This window comes from Mandrillus leucophaeus, unplaced genomic scaffold, assembly GCF_000951045.1.
Source record: "Mandrillus leucophaeus isolate KB7577 unplaced genomic scaffold, Mleu.le_1.0 Scaffold1078, whole genome shotgun sequence".
Lineage (NCBI taxonomy): Eukaryota > Metazoa > Chordata > Mammalia > Primates > Cercopithecidae > Mandrillus > Mandrillus leucophaeus.
Genome location: NW_012098965.1, coordinates 843,055 through 869,617, shown reverse-complemented (window position 1 = coordinate 869,617; position 26,563 = coordinate 843,055). Strand labels below are relative to the sequence as shown.

The 26,563-nt window shown below is 35.0% G+C and overlaps 1 protein-coding gene across 2 annotated transcripts in view; it reads right to left on the bottom strand.

The window, feature by feature from the left end:
* The window catches only part of CNTN6 (contactin 6), a 342,993-nt gene that overhangs the window by 39,129 nt on the left and 277,301 nt on the right, over positions 1-26,563 (bottom strand). For both annotated transcript variants that reach the window (XM_011986118.1, XM_011986129.1), the window contains one exon: positions 6,611-6,738. In XM_011986118.1, coding sequence (XP_011841508.1) covers positions 6,611-6,738 — 128 coding nt within the window. The remainder of the gene's footprint in view (positions 1-6,610; positions 6,739-26,563) is intronic.

Sequence of the window (26,563 nt, the reverse complement as noted above, 5' to 3'; positions counted from 1 at the left end):
TTTTTTTTGTTTTGGGGGACTTTTTTGAGACAGGATCTTGCTGTGTTGCCCAGGCTGGAGTGCAGTGGCTAGTTCACTACAACCTTGAATTTCTGAGCTCAAGTGATCCTTCCATCTCAGCTTTCCAAGTAGCCAGGACCACAGACATATGCCACCACACCTTACTAATTATTTTTTATTTTTAGTAGAGATAAGGTCTTGCTATGGTCTTGAACTCCTGGTCTCAAGCAATCCTCCCACCTAGTGTAATCCAGCACCTTTTAAGGTGCTGGGATTACAGGCATGAACCACCACACCTAACCTGTAGTTTTGTAGAAGATGAAAGTAGAAATGTTTATTTTGCCTGGCAATAAGCCCTAATACAAATGATATTTTCTTCTGAATGTTTCATGTTGGGATGAGGGGAGTCAAAATGAGAAAATAAAACCCAGAAAAAGAGGATAAGGCTAAGTTTGGTTCATGTGATTATTTTTCCCCTTTTCCACACCCTTCAACCCCATTCTTCTCTTGGACTTGAAAGCATTTGGTAACTACTTGTGTGAGCATTCAGGATCCAGAGACTGAAAACATAGCTTGCTTCTGGGGACGTTTTTTTCATCTTAATGACACACTTTACTTCTAAAAAAATGGCCCTAGAGCATAAGTGACCACTGAGTTAATTTAGAGATAAATGCCTAAGAAGGAGAATAGCCTAATTGCTTCTTTTAGGGTCAGAATAGAGTCAAGGTAAATTTACCAAATTTCCAATTCCTAATTAATTCTTAATTAAAAACTCAAGAAACAAGTAAGCACAAGTGTTTGCAGGTTTGGGAGGGAAACTGAAGATAAAAAAGACTTAATAGTTTGAGATATATATATACACACACATATATGCATATATGTATATACATATGTAGGCATATATGTATATGCATACATATGTATGTATGTATATAGTTACCTACAGAATAAATGTATTGGTTAAAGTGTTTTTTTTATTTTAATAAAAATAGGAGATGGATAGCTAGTGATTTATACTGCATGAATGAGACCAAACACAAAGGAATACACAATATAAGACAGCATTTGAATGAAATCTGTGGTGAGAAAATTATTACAGTAGCTGCTTCTAGGAGTGTAGTAGGAACAAGGATTAAATGACATAAAAAAAAGTTCTAAATGTTGGGTGACAATAATGTTCTATATCTTGTGTGTTTTGGGTTACAAATGCCATTTTCAAAATTTAGTGGATATACGTTAAAATTTATATATTTTATTATATGTAAGTGCACATAAATATTGCACTCTAATGAATTTTTACATGTAAAAATGTACATACAAATATTGCACTCTAATGAATGAAGTCTGCAGTATTTAGGAGGAAGTACTAATATCTGCATGTTACTATATTTTTATTCCTGCTGGACTTTGTTTCAACATTGTCATGTAAAATTGTCTCATGCAGTTTTTAATACGTACATTTGTTGGAAGATGGAAAAGAAGGAAAGCAAAAGTTCTGCCACTTACTAACACAGGGACCTTGGGCGAGTGGTTTTAGCAACCTATTTCTCAATCTCCCTCGTAAAAAATGGAGATAATAATACCTGTTTCAAAGCATTGCTCTGAAAGTTAAATGAGATGATATACACAAAGAACCTATCATGGTGCCTAGGACAGAGAATGTATTTAACAAATAGTAATGAATAATAATAAGAAAGAATACAAGATGAATAATGATAAAAACTAAGTCATCAAGATCCACGTTAGTTAGTAATCGCAGGTTAGCATAATTCCAAAGGCTGTGCATTAACCACTTTAGGAAGTGGTCTATACTCTTCTGTGTCTGGTCTCCTTCAACTGGCATAAACCAATAGCTATACACCCCCTATTTTTATCAAAATTAAACAAAACAAAACTTTGATCAATAATAGGTTTAAACTATGCAGTAAAAATATCTTGAAAAAAGTGGTAAAACCTATACCATATTAACATCTATCCTTTACATATTTTGTAAAGTATACATTAAGAAAAAACACAGCTATATGACATACGTGGTAACTTAATCTGATTGACATATGCTACATTTTAAAAAAGACTGTGAACTAAATTGTCATGAAGACCAAGATAACGTTGATCTTAGGGGGTTTGCTTAAATCGATGCATGTTTTTGCTTGTTTTTACATTTTTACTTGAAGAGATTGTAGTATTCAAGTTTCAATAATTCGCGCAGCATCACTTTCAATATTAGAATGGGAAAATTTTTCATCTGACCAGTATAATAACTCATTATATATTTTCTCACCTTGAAGTAATTTTTACCATCAATAATTTTTAAATCAAAATCTTCACTGTTGAAATGCTTTCAGTCATTTTGTGTAGGAAAGCGGTGCGTGGAATTGAACATTTTTCGGGAGATTTTAGTGCTACTGGAGACTTCTCTGGTGCTTTCAAGTACTACGATATGACAGATGTATTCCAATACATCCTGTCATTTCTCTGAAATTGTACTTTTGGTTTTCTCAATCAAGCTGGGCTTGTCAATAAAGCTGAGCTTGATATCTCAAATCCTTCAGACTGCCTTTTAGAGCCACAAAGCCTCCAATTATCTACGTATCTTGGGCATTTCTCTTAGTAAACTTAGACCTGTATCATTCTGCTGGAGAAAATGGATAGGCCACTCTGTAATGGTGGTATAATAAAGACTTCTATCACAAAGAATAAACAACTAAATGAGCAGCAATAAACTTAATTTGCACATTAGATATGCTTTTCCAAGTTCCGACATTTCAGTTGAAAATAACACTGAAGCAATGAGGCCTATAATTGAACATCCAAAACTTCTCCAGTGGGGAAACAGAAACAAATGTTGCCTGCAAACAAGATCATTTTTATAGCCTGCTGTTACTCAGTTTTTTAATAATTTTCCAAATGCCAGATCAAATAATTTCTCCTTTTATGTGATTTTCATATACCTCTTAGTATATGTACACATTGTAATTTTAATCTCAGTCCTCCAAAATGAAAACACTTAAACTCTCTTTCCTCTTGATTCCTTGTTTGTGCCTATGAAACATGTCCTCAAATTATACTGGGCATCTTCTGAGGCACTGGAAAGGCTGCTGCTAATTGCACTCACAATGTTTGAATGGAAAATTGCTTTGTCCTGCTGCATTAGTGAAATAGAAATTTCCAACATACAGTGCAGAAAGCTTCAGAATCCTCTTAACATAGATAAGCCATATCAGCTAAAAACTAAGCTGGAAAATATCTCACTCTTGTAACTATTATCTTTTCCATGTTATCTAACAACAACATTTCTTGCATGACTGAGGCTGATAAGTAAATTCAAAGGGAGATGATTGTTTTATCAGCTTTATGGAAATTTCTCATTTGCTCCTTAACACTCTATTACTCTTAAGGTCACTATACACTGATTTTGGCTTGAGAAACAAAATTATATTTGATTCTGTAACAACAATCAGATGAATATTACTGATGAGAAAATACACACACACACATACACACAACCATTAAGCCATCCTAACAAACAACCAGATGACTATACACCCAATAGTCAAGAAAATGGTTCAATTGATGTACACTATTATAATTTTTTCCTATGCTAGGCTTCAAATTTGTAGGTTGTAAAATAATAATTCCTTGGCAGTGATGTCTTCAACATTTTTACATGAAAGGGAATTGGACATTAACAGTCTAGTTAAGGGGACATGGTAATAATAGACTTAGAACTGTGCTTGTATGACAGTCACACAATTTAATAAAGATTAAACATTACAGATAAATAATAAAGCAACGTTTTTAAGGCTGTTTTTCTTCATACTGTACACACATTTTGTGTTTATTTTATTTATATGTATTTGTGTAGTTAAGTATGTACATGTTTATATTGCATAGGATAGGTCTTGTTAATGACAAAGAAGCAAAAGACCTCAAAATCCACTTAAAATGGGCTGTGGATATGTCACGAAGGTTAAAATATGACAAAATTTCCTTCCCATTATTAGGTGTAAATGCATGAAAGTAACTTGATAATCATGTATAGTGACATCAGTTACATTAGCATGTACTCTTTTTGCATATGTAAGTTAGTCTTCTGTACTGTGCTAGAAACACCAAAACAATGAATTCTCTTCATAAACTTTTGGATTTTGATGTAGGTTCAGGCTTGTACCCCCTTAGAAGAGTGAGGTGATCGATGTCTGTCAGAAATGTAAGATTACAAACATTACCATTGGAAAGTGAATGCATGTAAAAAGTTTGGTAAAAATGTTCTTTTTTTGCAAAGTGTACTAAGAAGCTCAGACCCTGAAAAACTGAAAACTGTCAGATTTTAGAGCAAGGAAGCCAGTATGAAAAGTACCCCTATGAACTAAGCTGTATAAGATAATAGCATTTTATTAAACCAATAAATATTTACTGGGCACATAGAGTTCCCGGCAAGGTTCTAGGACTTATGGTTCATCATTGATTAAAACAAAAATCCCTGCCCTCTTTATGCTTCTGTTCTAGAAGGGAAAAAAAGACAAAAATCCATAAACATAATAACTAAGTCAGTTACACTTATCTCAGAAGATAAAAAGGGGTATGGAAGAAGAAAGAGTGGATCTGACTAAGGTAACAAGGAATGCCGAGTGGGATAATTTTGTTTCAACAACCTCAGCAAAGGACACTAGAAATGAACAAACAAAAATGTAAGTCAGTTTTTTTTTTTTTTAACTGCACTATCTTGATTAATTATTTTTTTACTCGTGGAAAGAGCAGAGTACCTGGGGATTATGGTGTGATTTATGGAACTTATTTCTATCATAAGAACTAGAAAACTAACTTGCAGAAAACATGGCTATATTACACATCTGAAATATGCAAATGTTACATCCAGAATGCAGTACAGTGGCTTTCGAGTTTCTCAGTTAATATTTTTGTTAGTCGTCAACTTTTATTTTTCTTTCATCAATTATCAGTGGACAGTGAGTATTATGATGTCAAAAGTTTAAGAAACACTGGAGGAAGAGTGCCTATTCATTGTGTTCAATCTATCCATTAACTTTTGTTTTTCTTGTCCTCCAGAGTGAAGAAATCCCCATCATTGTATTTTGGCAGCAAAACCATTGGCCCTGCTCCCAGATCGCCAGTATTCTAAAGAAACTCTCTTTTAAAAATGACATTGCTACTGCTGGTATTTTCTATCCTCTCTATTTCATGTTTTAATGCCCTCTGCATTTTTCCATACCTAGAAGATGTAACTGCAATGACTTTTTATCCTTCATCACATTTTAATCTTCTGCTGTAATAAAATTAGTGCATACTACCTACACCTTCTTAATTTGAAATGATGTAATAAATCTCTTTTTTCCCCTTAATGAACTTGTTATTTTTTCAAATATAAAGCATCAACATTTTTCAGTGTCTGAGTATTGCCAAAAATTTGCTGGAGAAATAGTCTGTTCTTAAATATAGCCATAGCATCTATCTTGAAACACTTAAGTCCATCTCTGTCTTAAAAATTGATGACAATACAATCTTAAGGAAGAGAAGTTTTTCAAAATGTGTCACACTGGTTGGATTTTGACACATCAAGTTTTATCAGTCACATTCCCCAGAGTACTTTAGACAATTGTCATCCTAATGTAATACACTTGAGACAAGTTGGCAGAAATATCCTCCAGGCTCAAAGGTGGGCGTTTATTTTCCTTGAGATATTTTAAATGATGGTTGAAGTGTAGCAGCTAACTACTTTTTGTTGAATATATTTATTTTTAATGGAAAAGATGAGAAAGCACCAAATGCTGATTTTAATCATTTGGGCTTAATTAGCCGCTTAAACTGCTTTATCAAGAGAGCCATTTTTATTATCCAGGAGGCAATGAAATGATAGAAGTGATACAGCTTCCAGTAAACATACTAGTTTTATGAGCTGAGATTCAACAAAATAAAGCAGCAAAGATAAGGAACAGATACTTCTAATATTAATTATGTCCCTTGGTGACAAATGTAGGAACATTTGGATTGGTACTGATTTAGAAATCTTAAAAATAAACTATAGAATTTATCTCTATAAACTGTATGAGTTTATCTGCTAACTGTGATGAAAATATAATAATGATTCACATAGATTTCAGTTTTTTCTCTTTGAAAAGAACTGTTTATTAAAGGATGTGACTCTGCATTTCATTAGTTTTGTACCTGGAGTTATATAAACAAATTAGCCAGTTAGGTATTTGGTAGCCTTATATACATGTAAATATTTCATATAAAAATAAAGATTCTGAAAGACATTTGACCAAAAAAAATGTTACCCAATGACTTTATCAAAACGTCCATGGCCCCTAACATTAAGGCTTATGTAAAAAGCCAATAATTTAGGTGTAGTTTTTAACTCTAATTATATTCTGACAGCATTTTCGATTGCCAAAGTATTCACATCTATCATGGTATCCCACTGGCAAAGTGTGCATGCTATTAATGAGTACGGTAATGGATCTCTTAAACAAACTGTGAAATCAACTATTTCACATATACAACATGGTACAGGTTTGACACCGTGATACAAGTCATGATACTCCTGCAGATTTACAATGTTCATCAAGCACAAATGAAGATAATGTGATACCTTTTACAATGAGGCTGCCAGCGTTCTTTGCAGTTCCAAACTGATTTGTGGCTATGCATGTATATGATCCAGCATCTGACCTGGTAACATTATATATCTTGAGGCTGCCATCCTCCAAGAGAAACATTCTAAAAAGAAAATACATAATTAATGGAAGTAAGGCTCTTCAACATTGGTAAATCATAAGTGCTTATTTTTATTTTAAAATTTTACTGAAATCATGGGTATATGTGATAATATGAATCGATTCCTTTCCTATTATTCTGTTCTTCATTGTGAGCTATCTCTATGTCTATATATTACAGTAAATGGCATTTGCCTTTATTCTGACACAATATTGATAATTATCATCCTATAATTTGAATTATCATTGTTGATTTCAAAGCATATTAAAAATAAAATCAGTGCTTGATAGTATAATGTCAAGTTGCTTGATGAATAAGAAATGCAACTATATACTGTGTATTTTCCAAAGTCAACTCACTGGTGAAAATTGAACGTGGCCTAGGAGAAACGCAAGCTGATTTTCACAATTAGTCTGTGTCTTTTTAAACGTGGTCTGTCTTAGCATTTTTTGTGGCCACACAACAGGATGTTGAACCGTGACAGTATTTGCCAGTGCTGACAAGTTGAAGAAACTGTCCATATGGTTCCATGGCCAGAGGGCCATGCTTATTATGTGGCCTATCCCATCAAAAAGAAGAAGGAAGTAGTAGAAAGACTAAGGCTTCATGGGTTAATTATGAATTAATATTAATATTACTAAAAGATAGAGTACGCAAAGGAGGTTTATCTGCCAAAGAAGTTCCCATCTTTCATAATGTAATCCATATTAAATTTTCTCTGAAACTCTAGCATAAAGCACAATGCCACTGAAATCAGAAAAAAAAATAAAATAAACCGAGGTTTGTTCCCTGAAAAATTCACCATCAAATGTAACAAGAAGAGACCGAAAAAACGTAAAAAGAAAAGGATTTGTCCAATTTTAGGCTACCATATTTTATATCTTACAAATGTAGTTACCAACCTTTTAAAAACGTTAGTAGGTAGGATTGTATCAAAATAGGTGACAACATACTAATTTTTAACAACAGTTTTAAAGGCAAGAAAGGCTAGACAATTTGCATGCATGCCGTATCCATTAACAATAACAAAATAGTATTTGCTGCATTGCAAACATATCATTGTTTCTAATATATGTATAACATGAAATGTAGCTAATATAATTAATTACTCAATTTGAAACACAGAGAATACAAGCCAACTACAATTTGTATGAAGCCAGCTTCTGACATTGGATTTATTATTAATAAAAGATTCCAAATTCTGTTATCAATGAGTGGAAGGAGCCACATCTGAATTTAGAATGTTCCATGGCATGTAATCAGATTTTTTTAAGTCATTATCTTAGAGTATTCCCCAATAGCAGACATTTAATGTCTTATTTAATTTCTGAGATGTCTAGTGTACTAGATCCTAATTTACATAAATAACTGAATTACGGCATTATTGACAGAGTAACAAAACTATTCTATTATGCAGCAAACCCGGGCCAAATATAATTCTTTATCTGATTTCAACTAGAAGAGGTAAATGTGAAGAGGTAAATTAGAAGAGGTAAATGAGAAGCTTTTGGGTGCATCTACCCCTAACATTTAGAAATAACTAGGAATTTTGAGCAACACAGAAACCTGGACTATTGGCCAATAAAAAAACACACGACAGAAATTATATGTCTACTGATATCTAAAGGCCACCAAGCAGATTTTCCAGCCACTAAGTCAATGCCAATGTTTATATTTCATACGATTTTTCACACAACTTCCAGAAAGGGATAATTCTTGTGTGCAGTGGTACCCTGAGTATACTACCCCTTTCAGGCTCAGTAGGTCTTCAATGTTTGCTAAATTGAGTTGAAATTGCCATCATTGAGGCTGATTATTTCTTGTGAAATTTTAATCAATACCTCAATATTTCTCAAGTGCTTACTACTGTTTAAGGTACTGAGAGAGTAAAGTAAAAAAGTTAAAATCTGCCCTAGACTAACTAGCTAAGTAGCAGAGAATGCAATTATATCTAATTATCCTAGTACTCATGCTTTTTCCAGAGCCTTTACTTTGCCTTACGTTTAGTAAAACAATTCTGCATGTTAATTATATGGTCCAAGAAGTTTCAGCAGAGTCATCACTACATGCCCTAAAGATACTCCATGTGTTTACCCCTCAAAATCTGGTCTTATCCCAGACCTAATGAATCAAACTGCGTTTTCACAAGACACCCTATGCACTGTAGTACATACAGTGACTCGTATGTACAATAAAGTTGGAGAAGTATTGATCTATTTACTATTAAACTTTCATCTTGCTTATGATCTTATGAAAATAATTTATAAAAGAATAATAACATACATTTTAAATGTTTTATAAAATTAACCAAACTAGTAAACAAATTGATTATGATTTATTAAAATAAACTTTAAAAATTCTCTCTGTTGATGTACGATATAGAAATTCAAAGATGTAATCATAACTAAAGATTTTATGGCATAACAAGCAGTACAGATATTTGAATGTATCACTTAGATTTCTCCCTTAATTATTAAGAGATATTAAAATATAGTAAAAAATTAATTAATATAAACAGAATCAAACAACTTGATCATTGTCTCAATTTTATTAAGAAAAAAATTAAATAAAAACTATAAAATTAAGAATTTCTAGTTTTTTAACGTATCTAAACATGTCTTAATAGAAATTATTTAAAAAAAACAAAAAGAAGGAACACTCAGTAAAGATCAAACTGTACCAAGCAATTGGCATTTTCAGATAAGGCGAAATGCATGTGTAAGAATTAACTGGAACATTTTAATTGATGCTTTTGGTAACATTCATAGAGAAAGACTGATTTTTTCCATTCTTCTGTTAGAATATACAAAAAAGATACTTTATCTCGAGGATTGGTAATAACATCTCAATGAAAGATATTAAAATATTCTACCTTCATTTGCTTCTCTGGCATTTAAAATAAAAAAACACACAGTCAGAAATAAAGATAAGCCTGGCTATCTGTAAAAAACAGGAAAACCTGATAACAAAAATAGAGATTTGCATGAATAATTTGTAAAAAGCATATAGTTATAGGGAAAAAAGCAGAAGGTAATACCATGATTACATATATGCATACGAGGATTTAAGGTTGAAGTTATACTACTAATCTACAATGAATAATAAAAATATGTATGGAAATTTGTGAGCACCATGAAATGATGGAAAGGCTTCCAAAAATTCAATAGCAGTTTAAATACATGATTGAAAGTGGAGCAATGTTAAGATATATTTTCCTTCTTAATCAGCAAATACTTACTAAACGTCTACTGTGTTTGAAACAGTATGTTAGGTGTTACAATGGGGATGTGAACATAAAAAGTGTTAGATGTAAAAGGTACTCTTTTCCACATTAAAACTCATTGTTATGCATTTATGGAGGTTATGACTTATTATAGGGAGTTGACTCTGCACAGGCCCTCTAGTAAGTGTGTAATAAATGTTAACTCATTGAATGCTTAAGACAAACTTCTGGGCTAGTTATTGTTTGCACCCATATTTTATAAATCAGGAAACAGGCATAAAGAGAAGCAATAAGTGACTCAAGGTACCCACTAGATGGCGGAGGGCTCAGATTCTATCCATACCTTTCTTTAGACCGGAAAACACTTATTTTAGCAAGTTCTCTTTCAGTTCATTTCCAAAACATGGTTTACTGATAGCAGAGTTACTAAAATCAGCATAAATGTAATCTATATGTGTATGTACATATGTGTGTGTGTGTGTGTGTATATATACATATAATTTTATTTTTATAGAATGACCTTTAATATTGGAGATTTAAAATCTGACCTTCAGAGTCCAATAACTCTCTAAAATGTGAAGGAACATTTGTGTGTGTACATGTATATGCATTTTCTCAAGATTCTTAGCTTATGTGACATCTTAAAGGCAGGCTTAATATCCATTCCCCTGCTATGGAAGAGAGTTTTCACCATAAGTATCTTAACACGTGAGGCACTAATGATGGTCATGCTAATACTAAGGATTTTTTTCTTCTTTTCTTGTGCCATCCTGTGCAATTATGGTGTAATTAGCAGAGTGGATAACAACGTGGGCTTTGAGGTCAAACTCCTTATGACTGAATCTGAATCCCAACATTTGATTTTTGTGTTACTGGGCCAAGTTAATTAATGGCCCAAGTCCTTGTTTTTTTTTCTGTTTCTTTTTTTTTGTTGTTTGTTTTTTGTTTTTGTTTTTTGTCTATAGCATAGAAATACTAACATTACCTGTGTCAATAATTGATATAAATAGTTCAAAATGCTTAGCACGGTACCTGACTCCATTAGCAGTCAATAGGTAGGCTTTTAATGAACTGATTTCTCATCCTGCTTAAGAATGTAGGCACATTTACAACTCCATGAGGAATAAACAACAAGGAAAGAAGAAATTGTTTTATCACACTGCATTTTGAACAAAGAGGCCTAACTACTATATACTGGGCTTTTTGAAAGGAGTCTAATGCCAGCAAAACTGTGCTCAGCATTAAGTTTCACTGCTTCAAATCCTTCCTTGAATTCATGCAACCTCTTGTCCGTGTTCTTACCTACTTAATCTTTTTGATCTACAATGCTCTAATTTTTATTTTAGGAATGATGATGTGATTGTTGTGAAAGTTAAGTTAATTAAATGCTAGATATTAATCTAATTCTTACTCTTAGTTGATACTAATATTTGGTATTTTCTCTCCTCCAAGACTTCAGTTACTATTTCTGATTCTCACTCTGTTTGTTGCTCATGCCTAATGTCTTCTTAAAATTCTTGCCTATGGCTGGACTCAGAAGTATGTTTTGTGGCTTCAACTAGCTCCGGTTGTCAGTCCCTAGACTCTCCTTGGTTTTGGCATCACCAAATTCTGACATTTGACTTACAGTGTTGGTATGTTTCCTCCTTATTTCCTCAGTAAGTTTAGTAATAACACCATTTCTCTCATGTCTTTATTCTCTAATATCCACCTAATTAGAATATTTTAACTGTTCACACAATTTAATAGAAAAATTTTCCCCAAATTACCAAACCTCAGTATTCTGTTCAGATAATTAAATCACAGGTTATAGCATTTGCATTTAAAATGTTCTGTAAAATTAGAATTTAAAGGCATTTACATGTGTAGATATAGTATGACCATTCAACCAATAGAAAAATTAATAGTGTTTGTATTGTACCATGCTATTCCTCTAATTCATTATGGGTCAAAATTCAGAAGAACAAGCTGTGTCTGACAGTTAAGTGACACTGGGTAGATTTTATAGTGGCTTTAGAATATAGAACATGCACAAAACGAAGCCAATAACATAAAAACATTTCAAGGTTAACTGATAAGTTGAAGGCAGACTTCTTAGAGCAGTTGAACATGCAACATTTTAATCTTCCCACTGTCAGGAAAGGTAGGTAGTATACACAGAAAACAAAAGTAACAGATGTTCTACCCTTTTGCCTGATTTTATACCTATTACCTTCTACTTGATGGGTCATGATGAATAGAACACCAGAAAGGAGAAGGATCACATCAAATCCACTTGGAGGGCTTCTTTACGTGCAGCGTGTGCATCAAATTTTGTGTTATTTTAAGGAATTACATCAAGACTAGTGCGGAATGTTTTTACCCTGTTTTCCTGGTGTATTAGTCCATTTAGTGTTGCTATATCAGACTACCTGAGATTGAATAATTTATAAAGAAAAATGGTTTATTTGGCTCATGATTCTGGTGGCTGGAAGGTTCACAGTTGGGCAGTTGCAGCTAGTGAGGTTCTCAGGCTGCTTTGACTCATGGCAAAAAGCAGAAAGAAACTGGTATGTGCAAAGAGGTCACATGGCAAGAGGGGAAACAAGAGAGAGAGACTGAGGAAGCCAGACTCTTTTTAAAATGCTCTCTAGCAGGAACAAATCTATTCTCAAGAGAGCAAGAACTCACTCACCCCAGAGGGAGGGCATTAATCTATTAAAGAGAGATCTGTCCCCAAGGCCCAAACAGGCTCCACCTCCCAAAATTGCCACATGGAGGATAAAATTTCAACATGAGTTTTAGTGGGGACAATCCATATCCAAACCATAGCACCTGCATTTCATGAACTATACCTGTTCATAATTATTTCAATACAGTAGAGATTAACATTCACATCCGTTTTTGTCACTACAGCAAATCTAATATCTACAGAATACTTATTTACATATAGAAAACAGATCTGTACATGTAGATTCCAAGGTGTGAATAGAAAATAAGGAATGCTCCAGATTTTTTGTTTGATATCAGCCATAACTTAGTGCAAAGTTTGAAGACAAAGAGGATTAGAAATAGCTAAATTTCTTAAACTAAAAAAAAAAAAAAAATTGGGTCATTGGGCAATTATAATTTCTTATTGCTGAAACTAGAGCAATACTGCTATTTTTATAGTTAGATTATTAACTGGAGTATTGCTTCCAGTTCTGTCTAAAGATAATGCTGTAGACCATGAAATTTTAATTGACTCTCTAATTTTACTGATATTTGGAAATTGTAAAATTGATTTGATTAAAATGAGTTAGATAAGAAGTAGAAATGTGGGTATAAATTCTTCCTGTTCACAATTTAAGTTTTAGGTAAAATCTCCCACCGGAATCTATTTTAGATCAAATACTGATATTGTGGTAAAATGTCCCACCAGAATCTGTTTTAGATCAAACATTAATATTGCATTTTAATGATTTTTCACCTGATTATTATACTTAGGGTGTAATATCTATGTTAATCTCACTGTCATTTAATAAGCTATCTTTTAAAAATTTCTTATTTTAACAAATCACATAAGAAGTCAATCTACAAACAAGTAAATTACAAAGTTTGCTCATTTAAATCAAAATAAAGGTTGTCCTTTCCATCATTTTATGTCAATAACTTTAATTACAAGTAATTGTATGGCTGGGCATGGTGATTCATGCCTGTAATCCCAGCACACTGAGAGGCCAAGGTGGGGGGAATCACTTGAGGTCAGGAGTTCAAGACCAGACTGGCCAATATGGTGAAACCCCGTCTGTACTGAAAATACAAAAATTAGCCGGGTATGGTAATTCGTGCCTGTAATTCCAGCTACTCAGGAGGCTGAGGTGGGAGAATCACTTGAGCCCAGGAGGTGGAGGTTGCAGTAGGCCAAGATGGTGCCACTGCACTACACAGCCTGGTGCACTGAGACCCTGTCTCAAAAAAAAAAAAAAAAAAGTAATTGTACATAAAGTAGTTATACACAAAAATATATCTGATACCCTTGTCCAGACAAAATTCAAAGATTTAATCAATGGATTAAGGAAAACCTAATTTATTATTCCTTATAAGATCATCAGTGTAGGAAAAATGAAAAAAAGCAAAAGAGATAGACATGAAGTGAACATGAAGTACTATCTCAAGAGAGACAGGATCGAAGGAAGAGAGGAAAAAATCTAAATCTGGCCACTGTACCAAATAATGTAGATCGCATTTGCCGCAAAGCACATGCACAGACAATTGTTCATCAGTTCTGAACAAGAGGAAACACATATCGAAAAATTCAGGAAATTTTATAGAAAGGACTGTTAAATACTGTATTCATCTATTTTATTTTGTCTGACTTTGGGGAAAGAACACAAATATTTATTTTCAGGGAAGAGTTGTGTGAGTCCCAAAGAGGAAAGAAATGTTTATAATTTGCAAATCTTTCTTTGAGTACCCTCCTTCATAGAACCAGCCAGACGAAAGCCTAAACTCTCTTCTCCTCATATCTAGCAGAGGTTTTGCTCTCCAATCTGCTTGTCTGAATCCCATTCACCCTCGAAAACCTATTTTGATTACCAGTGCTTCAGACACACCTTATGAATCTTTTCGATGCTCTCAGTTCCACTGACTGTCAAAGGTTCAGGTAATGCAGCTCTACCAGCAAAGGGGCAGTTAGGTAAATAAATCCCTTTGTCTTTCCTTCCACAGACTGTTCCCAAGTGGTTTCTCTCTACAGCCTGTCTGGAAGCAACCTATGTGGCTGACAACCTAAGATGCCAAACTACCAGTGATGTGCCTGTGGCTTGAAGTGAGGCAGCAGCTGTGCAGTAAGATACAATCATCCATTGCGTCCCTGCAAGTGGACCTCCCTGAGAAGCAGAACTGAGCACTGTTTCCTGGGGAACCCCACCAGGGTATACAGCTTTCTCTAACATACCCTTCTCCAATCACTACAGTTCCCGATACGCTCTTTCTCCCCACATCGAAAAACTGAGAGCCAGGGAGATTCAATAACTAACTTAACCACAGCCCTGATAAAGGTCTTCTGATATGGAGTCAGTGTTTTTGCTACTGAGTCACTGTCTAAATCATTTTACTGTCTTGTACTTTTAACTTTCTTTTTAGATAAGTTTTTGTTCTCCAAATATGCTGTAAAAGCTAAGGTTTGTTTGAGGCAGGTGATATAGGGATTATAAGACCATGGACTCTAAAGTCAGATCACTTTGAATATGTGCCTGAGTTTCCCTTTTTGGCCATGTTAATTTAGGAGCAGTTGCTTGATTTCTATGCCAACTTTATATAGAATGGAGATATGAGTAGTAATAACATCATCATCTTGTTTTGAGAATTAAATGCATTATGCTATATATATATATAGAAAGAGAGAGAGAGCCTAGAGCATAATGGGTGTCCCAAGATAGTAGCTAACATTCTTTATTTGTTTATATTCTCCAGGAAGTCCAACAATTAGCAGGAACTTAATAAATATGCATTTTTCTGATTGCATTTACTGATAAATATTCAGTCTTTTCTTTCTAGACCCAGATGTATATTTGTCAATATTATCAATAAATTCAGTCCCCTAACAGAAAGTGATTTAGTCAAATAACCACCTTGTTTATAAGTATAAATAAGGAGCATAAACTTTATACTTATAAACAATGTGGTTATTTAATAATTGAAGTGACTTTCTGTTAGTCTGCTGATGCCCCTTAAAGCAATACAAAAGTTGATGCAAAGAAATGGAGTTGGCCTTTGAACAATGCAGTGGTTGGGGTGCCAACTTTCTCACACAGTTGAAATTCCACCTGTAACTTTTGACTCCCCAAAATTAACTACTAATAGTCTCCAATTGACCAGAAGCCTTACTGATAACATAAATAGTCCATGAACAAGTTTTGTATGTTATATGCATTATACAATGTATTTTTACAATAAAGTCAGCTAGAGAAGATAACATGTTACTAACAAAAGCATAAGGAAGAGAAAATATATTTACAGTTTATTACATGGAAGTGAATCATAATAAAGTTCTTCATCATCTTGACATTGAGCAGGCTGAGGAGAAGGAGGAAGAGGAGGGGTCTGGTCTCACTGTCTTAGGAGTGGCAAAGGTGAAAGAATTGGAGGAGGTGAAAGGAGAGGCTGGAGAGGCAGGCACACTCAGTATAACTTTTAATGAAAACAACTCAAGTATAAATAGACCTGCACGGTTCAATCCCCATTGTCCAAGGGTCAACTCTACATTCAAATCACTAGGATAAGAGTTGGTGTATAAAACAAATCTTAATCATTCTTTTGTTCAGTTCTGATCATGAAACTAAAGGGTATAATACAAGCCAGAGTAAAATTTTTTTAATTATTATGACAATATAGACCCTGTTTATTGGTTCCTAAACATTCACTGACTCACAGAATTGTTGCAGTAAGACCTCTAGTATTTTTTTTAGTCGCTGTCCTAGCTCCAGGCAAAAACTAGTGTTCCTTTGGGCACCTGTATCGAGTTATATTAGGCATAGTGTAATTAAATCTATATGGGCAGCAGGAAGAGGGAAAGAAAAGGAAACAAAAATGAAAACCTATATGAAGTGACATCATAAACAGGTAACAAATAAATCCAATTTGCTATGTTTTGCTGGAAAGTAGATGCTTACAAAAGAAATAGGCCAGGCAGGGTGGCTCACACCTTTAATCCCAACACCTGGGAGGTCAAAGCGGACAGATCACTAGGTCAGGAGTTCGAGACCAGCCTGGACAACATGGTGAAACCCCTTCTCTACTCAAAATACAAAAATTAGCCAGGCGTGGTGGCGCTCGCCTGTAATCCCAGCTATTCCAGAGGCTGATGCATGAAAATTGCTTGAACCCAGAAGGTGGAGGTTGCAGTGAGCCGAACTCAAGCCTGGGTGAAAGAGTGAGACTCCACCACAAACAAACAAACAAACAAACAAACAAACAAAAGAAATAGACCTGAGTAATTTTATGTTACTTGTTTTTGCAACTCTCAACAAAATCTAGAAATACATATTTTTAACATTAAATAGCTAAGGATATACTTCTCATTAACTGATTTTTCAAGGATGATTCAGGGTCTTAGGTAGTTAACTGAAAGGGTTTTATCAGCAAATAGTTGTTCAGAAGGGTTATCTAGATATTAGAAATAGACTCAAATACATTTTAATTTAAATGAGAATGTTACTGGTGCCAGTTTCTACTTTTTCAGAATTCCTAGTGTCTGTAATTGTATTTACAACTAGTGTGTAATTACTGGAGTGAACAAATGATTCAATCTTAAGTCTTTGGATCAACTATCTTAAACTCCAAAGAAGAAAGCAAGCATCAAATATTCAGACTTCTAAATTTATCAAAATGTGTCTCCTTGTTTAATATGCACAAATAATTGAAGTGTCATCTTTGTAGTGGCTGACACAACACAGACAGAATCAGGGTGACTGAATTATGGCACAGATTAGGAGATGGTAGGTAAGAGCAGTTGCTAAATAACGTAATTATTTGGTTCCATGATGTGTCTTTATTCTGATGGCATGCCAGAGTGTGTTGCTATGCTGACTCCCATAAAATGTTAAGGAAATACAATTTAACATTAATAAAACAGCGTCAGATGGAAAGCCTAACTAAATTAATCCAGTGAAATAGGCCAAAGAGAAATATTTATCTCTTCAGTAGAAAAAGGGAAAAATAAAGTGTCTCCATTCGTTGCAGCATTTTGGGATGCCTGAGAAAACACAAAAGATAATTAATACAGATTCATATGCTAACATGCCTTACAGCCCAAGTAAATCAAAAGAAAAGATGAGAAAGTACGAAGTTGGCAAAGGATACAAAAATTTGTGAATGCAGGACTTTAAAGAAACAAATTAAAACAAAACAAAACAAAACAAAACAAAACAAAAACAAAAAACTATGCTCCCAAAGTAACTAGAGGAGAACCAATTGAAAATACAGTGGAGGAGAGAGTTATGCAGAACATAATGGAGAATTCTGAACATTGTGAGGACATTCTGGCTATGCTATTATTACATTTATGACTATGAACCTATTGTGTGATTTCCTCAGGGCTTTGAAGTTTTATAAATGTAAAGTTGTTTCTGCTGAAAACTTTGGGATAGACAGATGAGATTCAAGTCAGATGATCTTAAACTAGCAATTTGAACCTTAAGGTTCTCAGCTTCCTTCACATATAAAAAGGCAAGAGAACGGGACTGGAACACTAATGATTATTAATCTTTTCACTCCAGCTCCCTGTAATCTGGTGATTTCAGGACATGAGTATCTGAAAACTTGAGTATCAAGATTGAACACGGTTTTGAAAGTGAAGGATGCTAGCGGAATTTCCAATCCTGGATTCCCTTTGGCTACTGAATTATAGCATTCCTCAGAGTCTACAAAATTAGGTTTACAAAAGTGGCTGAGGATAGGGGACCAAACTGGGTATGACACTTTGTCTGTTAACTTTAATTCTTTCTTCTTAGTTATAATATACAGTTTTATACCTATTTTAATTCCTTTGTGGAGCTTAGCGACTTTATACCTGTTTATTGAATTTGCATATCTATCTCTCCATGTCATCAAAAATTACATTGTATGTTACATTAAAAATCCAATCAGTCGGCCGGGAGCAGTAGTTCATGCCTGTAATCCCAGCACTTTGGGAGGCCGAAGCGGGCGGATCACAACGTCAGGAGGTCGAGACCATCCTGGCTAACACGGTGAAACCCCGTCTCTACTAAAAAACAGAAAAAATTAGCTGGGCCTGGTGGCGGACACCTGTAAGTCCCAATAACTTGGGAGGCTGAGGCAGGAGAATGGCGTGAACCCGGGAGGTGGAGCTTACAGTGAGCCGAGAACGCGCCACTGCACTCCAGCCTGGGCAACAGATCGAGACTCCGTTTCAAAAAAATAAAAAATAAATAAAAAAAATAAAAAAATAATAAAAAAATCCAATCAGTCTTTCGAACATTGTGTATTCAGTATGCTATGCCACTGAAAGGACTGATATTTTTTGTATTGATGTGAATAAATAAGACTCCCATCTTTCAGTATTTGGACAACATGTTGATTTATTCTATACCTTTTAGCGACATAAAGATAGAGCTTTACCTTGCATATCAATATTTGCAGAAGCTTTTTTAGTATAACTGTGAAGAAACAAAAAAATGTGTATATTGTGAAGGACTGCCTTTAGTTCCACAGATGGACACTATAATTCACCAGAAATCTAATTAAAATCCTGTGGTGTGATGTTTAAGATTATACAAGGCTTTGGAGTCAGATCTTCTCAGAACTGAATGTTTTTCTGTCACTTACTGGTTGCAGTATGATACTTAACTTCTCTAAGCTTTAGTTTTACTCATCTAAAAATATGAATAAATGCCTCACATAGGTATGTTGTAAAAATTCAATGAAATGATGTATCAAATATCTTAACACATTATCTGCCCTTGATGGATACCATATAAATGGATATATCATCATCATTATTATTCTTATATAGTGAAACTCAGGGTTAAATATGGGGATGATAGATTTCTGGCTGTATTTGGTTAATTTAATTGGAGACAGAATTAAAATATATGTTATTAGGTACATCCAAGCATTCCTTGAGTAGTTGAAGAGTCAATTCTCGGATGCTTCACAAAATGATTTGAGTCTCCTTTACTGCATTTAGAGGACTCATGGGAGAAGTGTGTCTTGTATTGAGGAAGGGAAATCTGTACCCAAAATTCTGAAATGACACCAAGTCTGAATACCAAATACAGAGTAAGACAGTCGCATAATAAGCCTGTACCTCCTACTTTTCTCTTCCAGTAAAAAATTTCACTCACTCTTCAACTGCCAGCTCAGTTACCTCCAACCTGTTGAAGCCTTTCTAGACTCCTGTAAGCCAAGTTAGTGAATTGCCCTCACTCTCTTCACGTTCACCACGTGTTAGTGGTGACACATACCCCAGTGTCTCGGAGCTGTGGACTTGTCTGTCTTCCCCAGGAGACTCTGAACTCATTCAAATGTATAAACCCAGAATCTTTCACAAGGCCTGTCAAATTGGTTTGCCACTGTACTTCTAAATATATGAATAGTTTGACAAGCCACATTTGAGACTCACATTTGTCACTTCAAATTAGTAGTCCTCAAACTATGCTCCCTGGAGAGCTAGGGGATTTCTAGGGCACACCATGGAGCTTTAGGGTGAGAGGAAATGACGAGGGCATTGAGTGGGGTTCTGGTTCTCCCTCCAGGACATTAGCCAGATTAGTGCAATTTTATCTGTGGTATGAAAGGTTTTCTTACATAAATTTAATTTGAAAAAAAATTTTAAAAGTTCTACTATGGAAAAAAAGAAAAATAAAATTGAAAAATTCTAGTCAGTGGCTAAGAAAAGAAAAAGTGCTCTGGCAGCTTCACTGCTTGTTTAGAAGATATTAACAAGACTGACTTCTGCATTGTTACTCCAGCTTTTATTTCTTCACCTGGATTGTCATAGACAGCAATTCTCTTTCTAATGATTTATTTATTTATTTTTTAAATACACTCACTGGCATTAGAAGGTGTGGGTGTAACAAATATCTGTCATCAACCATTTTCTTTTTAAGTAAATATAAAAGGACATTATACTTTAAAATATATCAAGTAACCACTTCATTTCTCAAAAATCAAACCAAGAACAAAGGTCATTTGTATAAATTACATGAATAATTGACCTTTTCTGTCTATAAAATTATTGCTGTTGAATATTTATGTACAATTTTGAAGATACAAATGTCACTCAGAAATTAGAAGCAAGAGGTAAAAGTAAGTAGACACCATTCTAGAGCCAATTATATTCATATTTTCAAAAAGTGAGAGAACTAAGGATTTACATCTCTTCAACAGTGAAATAGAATGAACGGCGGAACTGTTAGGATAGGAAGCAAAGTTCTGGGGTGGAACAGAGATAAAATGAAGCACATTTCTATTTCAGCCGATATGTATGTACCAAACCAGTGCTCCTCTAGGTGGTATTCAACAATTTCAGCCTCTCTTGAAGGCAGAGGGAGTGAACTTATACAAATTCAGATTCCTTAACCTATTCCACACCTACTAAATCAAAATCATGGCCACGGCTCTGGGATCTGCATTTTCCACAAGATTCTTATGGTGTATGATCAAATTTGAAACTGATATAGCAGCCCATGAATTCACAGCCACTCTACCAGGAAGCCTACCCATTTTCTGTTGTAAGATACTGTTTAAGAATTTATAAGATGTTATTTAGTTTGTGAAACTTCTTTGCTTTCTCCTATTTACCCTTGGTTGAAAGCCACAGGATGTCATTACCCATCACGAAAACATAGGAGAGGGACTACAGCAGTAATAGGCCAACACAAGGCAGCGGGGTAAAACAGCACACATCGGCTTAGGCCCAGGCTGGATTTAAAGGCAGGATTTATATCTTTAATGAACCGGAGCTTTTTCAGACCATTGCAGTCGGGTGGTTCTGCAGGCACTGTGTGAAAGGTGAGTGCCCCAGACCAGTGGAGGTCAGTGGGGATAAAGAAAGGAGAATTGGATGGCAAGAGGGGAAAATGAAAACAAGACTGACAGGGGCACACACAGGATTTTAGCTTGTTACATCTTCATGTGACACAGGCAAGACTATCAGATGGCTCTTGACATCTTCAACATGTATTCCCTTGGAAAGACTCACCTTAACAAGGCTCTCAGGAGTTGAGTACGAACGATTTAAAATTTTATTACAGAGAGGCAGCACAGAAGGGAGATTGTAATAAGCCTAGCATTATGCAGACTGTCAGTCTTCCTTAAATATGAGAACATATGGTTCATTTGCCTATTTGATACTCATGCTACCTGATGTACTAAGCACTATTACATTAAGTAGTTGGTGATACAAAATAAAATTAAGTTTATTTGCTTGTTCCATTAGAAAGCTCTGCAAGGAGAAGGAAGGGATAGAGAAGCCTGCTTTGCAGTTACTGCATAATGGTTAATGTTGCCTTGAAAAGGCATGTGCAACGGAGATATTTTATTAAGACTGAGCACTTGCGGGTAAAGGCAAAAGCAAAAGGAACAGCAATAATTTAGAAGGTAGATATTGTAAAATATATAGAGAAGTGTCAGACAGGGAGGAAAGATCATATAACTGGCTGTCTTGCATTCAGGCAGCCAGAATCCCATTAGTTGGTGCCTCCACAAGATAAGATGATCGGAAAAACCTCCAATAAGGAAATGTGATGGTAGCTAAGTATTGGGCAATGGCTGTGTAACTAGAAGAACTGCTTTGTCTATATGACATAGCTATGAGAAGAATAAAGACAAAGTAATTTTTTTTCTGTTCCTTTTCTGTGTCAGGCATTATGCGAACGGTTTTCAAACAAGTCTTCCCAAGGGGACCTTTGTACGCATGAAGAAATGAAAGATCCAGTGACTTGCTCAATAACTAGAACTTCTTTCTTGTCACAGGGATTCCTGCTCCTTTCTCTCATTGTTCTTTCTCCGTCATTTCCTTCTCTCTTCCTTTGGCTTCCTTCTCCCGCTTTCTATGTTCCCTACCATCTTTACACCTTCCTTGTGTAGTTCTCACACGATGGAACAGGGTGCCCAAGAGGAAGGTGTCTGGGCATTGTGGAGCCAGGCAGGTGGAAGTGCAGTGGATCTGCTCTAAATTTGAGGTTTGAAGGCAAAAATACTGAAGAAGCACCGCTTGTTCAATAATTGAATAAGACTCCAATTCACCTAATGGGTTCACTCTTTCCCACCAGGTACATGCATTTGCCAAGTGCCCAGGGCCACACAGGTTTTAACAGTAGCATTATTATAGGATAAATCACACAGAATGCATGATTTGATAACACCTGTCTGCAAATATATATACTTGGGGTAAGTAGGTAAAGGTAATGGAATTGGTTCCCAGAGAGTCCAGCTGTCTGCTTATTTCAGTTCTGGGGAATATGATCACATTCTGAAACCAATTGCCAAGGGGTAGAATCGCTATAATTGAGTTAGTTTGATTCTCTGTAAATTTTAAAATGCTTTTGTATTTAACTTTTTGAGATTACTAGGTTAAAAATGATATGAATTTAATCATATAATCGGTGACAACTGTGATCCTGAGAAATATATCTGAATAGGAAAAAAAAATGTGCTTTAATGTTCTGAGAAATGTAAAGTGCCTGGTACACCATCTAGCATATAGAAGGTGCTTAAAGTGGTTATCATCATTATTAACGAGAATTTTTCTGACTTTTAGCTGAATTTTATTTTATTTAATTTATTTAATTTTAAGAAATCAAGACAAAGTACAGTAGACGTTTTTTAGGAAAATGGGAGAAAATACTGTCAATTACTTATAGATTCAGTTTTTTTGTTTGTTTGTTTTTTGAAACAGGGTCTCCCTCTGTTACCCAGGCTGGAGTGCAGTGGCACAATCATGGCTCACTGTAGCCTCAACATCCTGGGCTCAAGTTATTCTCCCACTTCAACACCCCCACATCTCAACCATTAGCTGGCACCACAGGGTTGTGCCACCATGTCTCAGCTCATTTCATTTTTTTCTTTTTTTGCAGAGACATGGTCTTAGTATGTTGCCCAGGCTGGTCTCGAACTCCTGAGCTCAAGCAGTCCTTCTACCTTGGCCTCCCAAAGTGCTGGGATTATAGGCATGAGCCACTGCACTCGACCAGATTCAATTGTATAATACTATTCTTCCAGTAATAAGACCAAATTTCTTTTCTCCATCTCTTTGTTTTTATTGTTGCTAGCTTGTATGTCCACTATGAGCAAACCCCAGGTAATTCAGGCATTGTATTTAACGCTGCCTGTCAGAGAACAGCATTGAACTGTCTCTCCTGTGGGGTAACATTACCTATTAAATTCAGGAGGTGATTCGTGAATAGGTAGCCAGCAGTCACTGGGCATAAGGAGACAAATCTAGGACTTTGATTTCCGTCAGTTCACTTGCTAAGTAGATCCACAAGGAAAAAAAAGAAGTGATTAATCAAACTTAGCAGATGTGGAATTGATTCCCTCAGTTGCCTGAGAATGCCTTGCAGAGATAAACTTAATCTGTATTCATCCTGATTTTCCATGGTTGTTCCTTGATTGCCAGAGGTAAGCATGCACAACTGGGATATGCATACAAGTTACGATGACAGCAATAAATACATCCAATGTAGCAGTGTGTGTACAACTCACCTGTCTTTCCACACACACTATTTGAGTCTCATATAACCTCACCAGAGAGACAAGTACTATTTTCTCTGAAATGAACCAATTGAGAACCTGTGAAGTTAAAGGACTTGCTAGAAGTTATCAACTAAGAAGTAGAATTGGGACTTTAACCCATATCTTTGACTTCAAATAGCTTTAAAGAAAAACATTATCATAAGAAAGGGCAAGAAGCATGTTATATGTCATGTGGCTATCTGGCTTCACATTTTATCCCCAGCACCCAATTAGGTTATAATAAGTGTTCAGCAAATATTTGCAAAATGAATGAAGGAATTAATAAATGAATAATCATACCATCGGTCTATTAATTATTAAAATTTTTGGCTTAGCTGAAAAATCTCTAAAGTTAGTTAAACAAATTAAATTTTAACTTTTATTAATTTAGCAACACAGAAAATATTTATTGAATGAGTGCTATATTCCAGGTTTGTGGTGGATGCTAGGCCTATAACGGTGAATTAAAGAATGGTGCTCGGTGCCTTCATGGAGCTTACAGCCTAGCTGATAGGGCTCTCTGTAAACTCTGAATCCATCCAACCGAATCATTTTAGCTGTTTTGACAGTTCACAGCAATTGCCATGTTTGGCTCAGTCACTTGGTCACCCAAGCAAATCATTAAAACATATATAAAGTTATAACTAAGATAGAACTTTCAATTTCAACCTCCTGGGCTACAGTTTGCTATTGATTTCTAAAATGTAATCTCTGTGCAAGCAGACACTACATGAATATAGTGTTTCGTATTTCTTAAAGTTGTTTTCATATTATTTCATCTTAAGATAAATCCAGGAAACAGTGGCCTAAAAAAAAAAAAAAGGGGAGTCTAGCAATTTTACTCAAGGTCATGCCACTTATCAGTGATGGATCTGAGACCACAACCCGTGTTTTCTAATTCCCAGTGCTTCCTGGTTCTCCTGCAGGAATATGCCTTTTGCTTCTCTTCAATATAAGTGCTATTTCTAAACCACTGGTGGGTCTACAAAGAATGAGACAGATGCTGCATGACCATTCATTCCTAGCAGGAAATCAGGCAGTCTTCGAACTCTGTAATGCCATCTACCTATTTTTGGCTCAAGAAATACTTTTCTCCTCTGACGGGCTGCTATAAATATAGATACTTGCTTTAGGAACAGAACTCTTAAAACAGCCAAGACTTCAATTATGGCACATAGGCTAATAAGAAATATGTTCACTGTATTGAGAAATGTTACTTAATCTGAATTATCAACCCATCAAATTATGTTGAATCACGTGACAACAGCCTTTCAAAAACGGAAGAGCTGAGAGTGTTCTCCATTATCCATAGAGTGGAAAAGACGTGAATACAGAGATGGAAGACCTGGCACCACATCTAAGCTTCTTCACTTACTAGCTGTGTGATGGAAGCTGTTTCAATTCACGTAAGACTAGAAGAAATTGTCAAAATATATATACTGCCACCCTTTTTTATAAGTCAGCAATTCAGTCTGATTACTCTGAATAGGTTTCTTTAGAGCCCTCTCAACCATCTCTAGGTAGTTATACTTTATTGGCTGCAAGAGTTAGTGACAATGAAATTTCAAAGTAGACAGTACCATATAGAAGTTTTATAACAGAAACTAAAAATGTGCATTTCCTCGCATAGGTATTTCCAAGGTCAAGAACTAGAAACTATTTCTACTTGGAATCATTGTAAAATTTTGAACTTTTTTTCTATATCTGACTCTTTCATTCTTTGTATATATACAACTGTGTCATGTTTTAACAGAGGTATGAGATGGTAGAAGTGATATATATATATATATATATATATATATATATATATATAGCTACTTGAGTGAAATAATCTGTCCGGTGTGGCATTAAAATATGTGTACTGGGCTCAGTGTTCTGTGTTTGAGTTTAGGATTTTACACTGTAAATTCAAAAAATGGGCTACAGTATCTCTAGTGCTCCTTTCAAATATAGCATTGAACAGTGTGTGTACACATGCAATAACCCTTGCATTGGTAATCAGATCTAAAGATAAATTGCCCAGTCAGCCTTTATACACAATACTTTGTCCCTGACTCCTAATATATTTAATTTTGTTTGCTTTGGAAATCTGATGCCAATTCCTAAATACCCATCTACCCACACATACATTCATACGTACATACTCAATCAAATAAACTTCTTTATGTATTCAAATATAAGAAAACATATTTTGTGAAATTAATTGCTATTTTAATATTGTCTTCGCCAAAGGCTTTCTTTAATATTATCTTCTTAAAGGCATGACAATTTGAAATCTAAATGTAACTACTTTGCTAGGAGTTAGGATCTGTTCTGTCAACATTCTTGAAAAAGAAGAGGGGATCCTGATCAGGGAAAAAAGAATTTGGCTACCATCTAATGGTT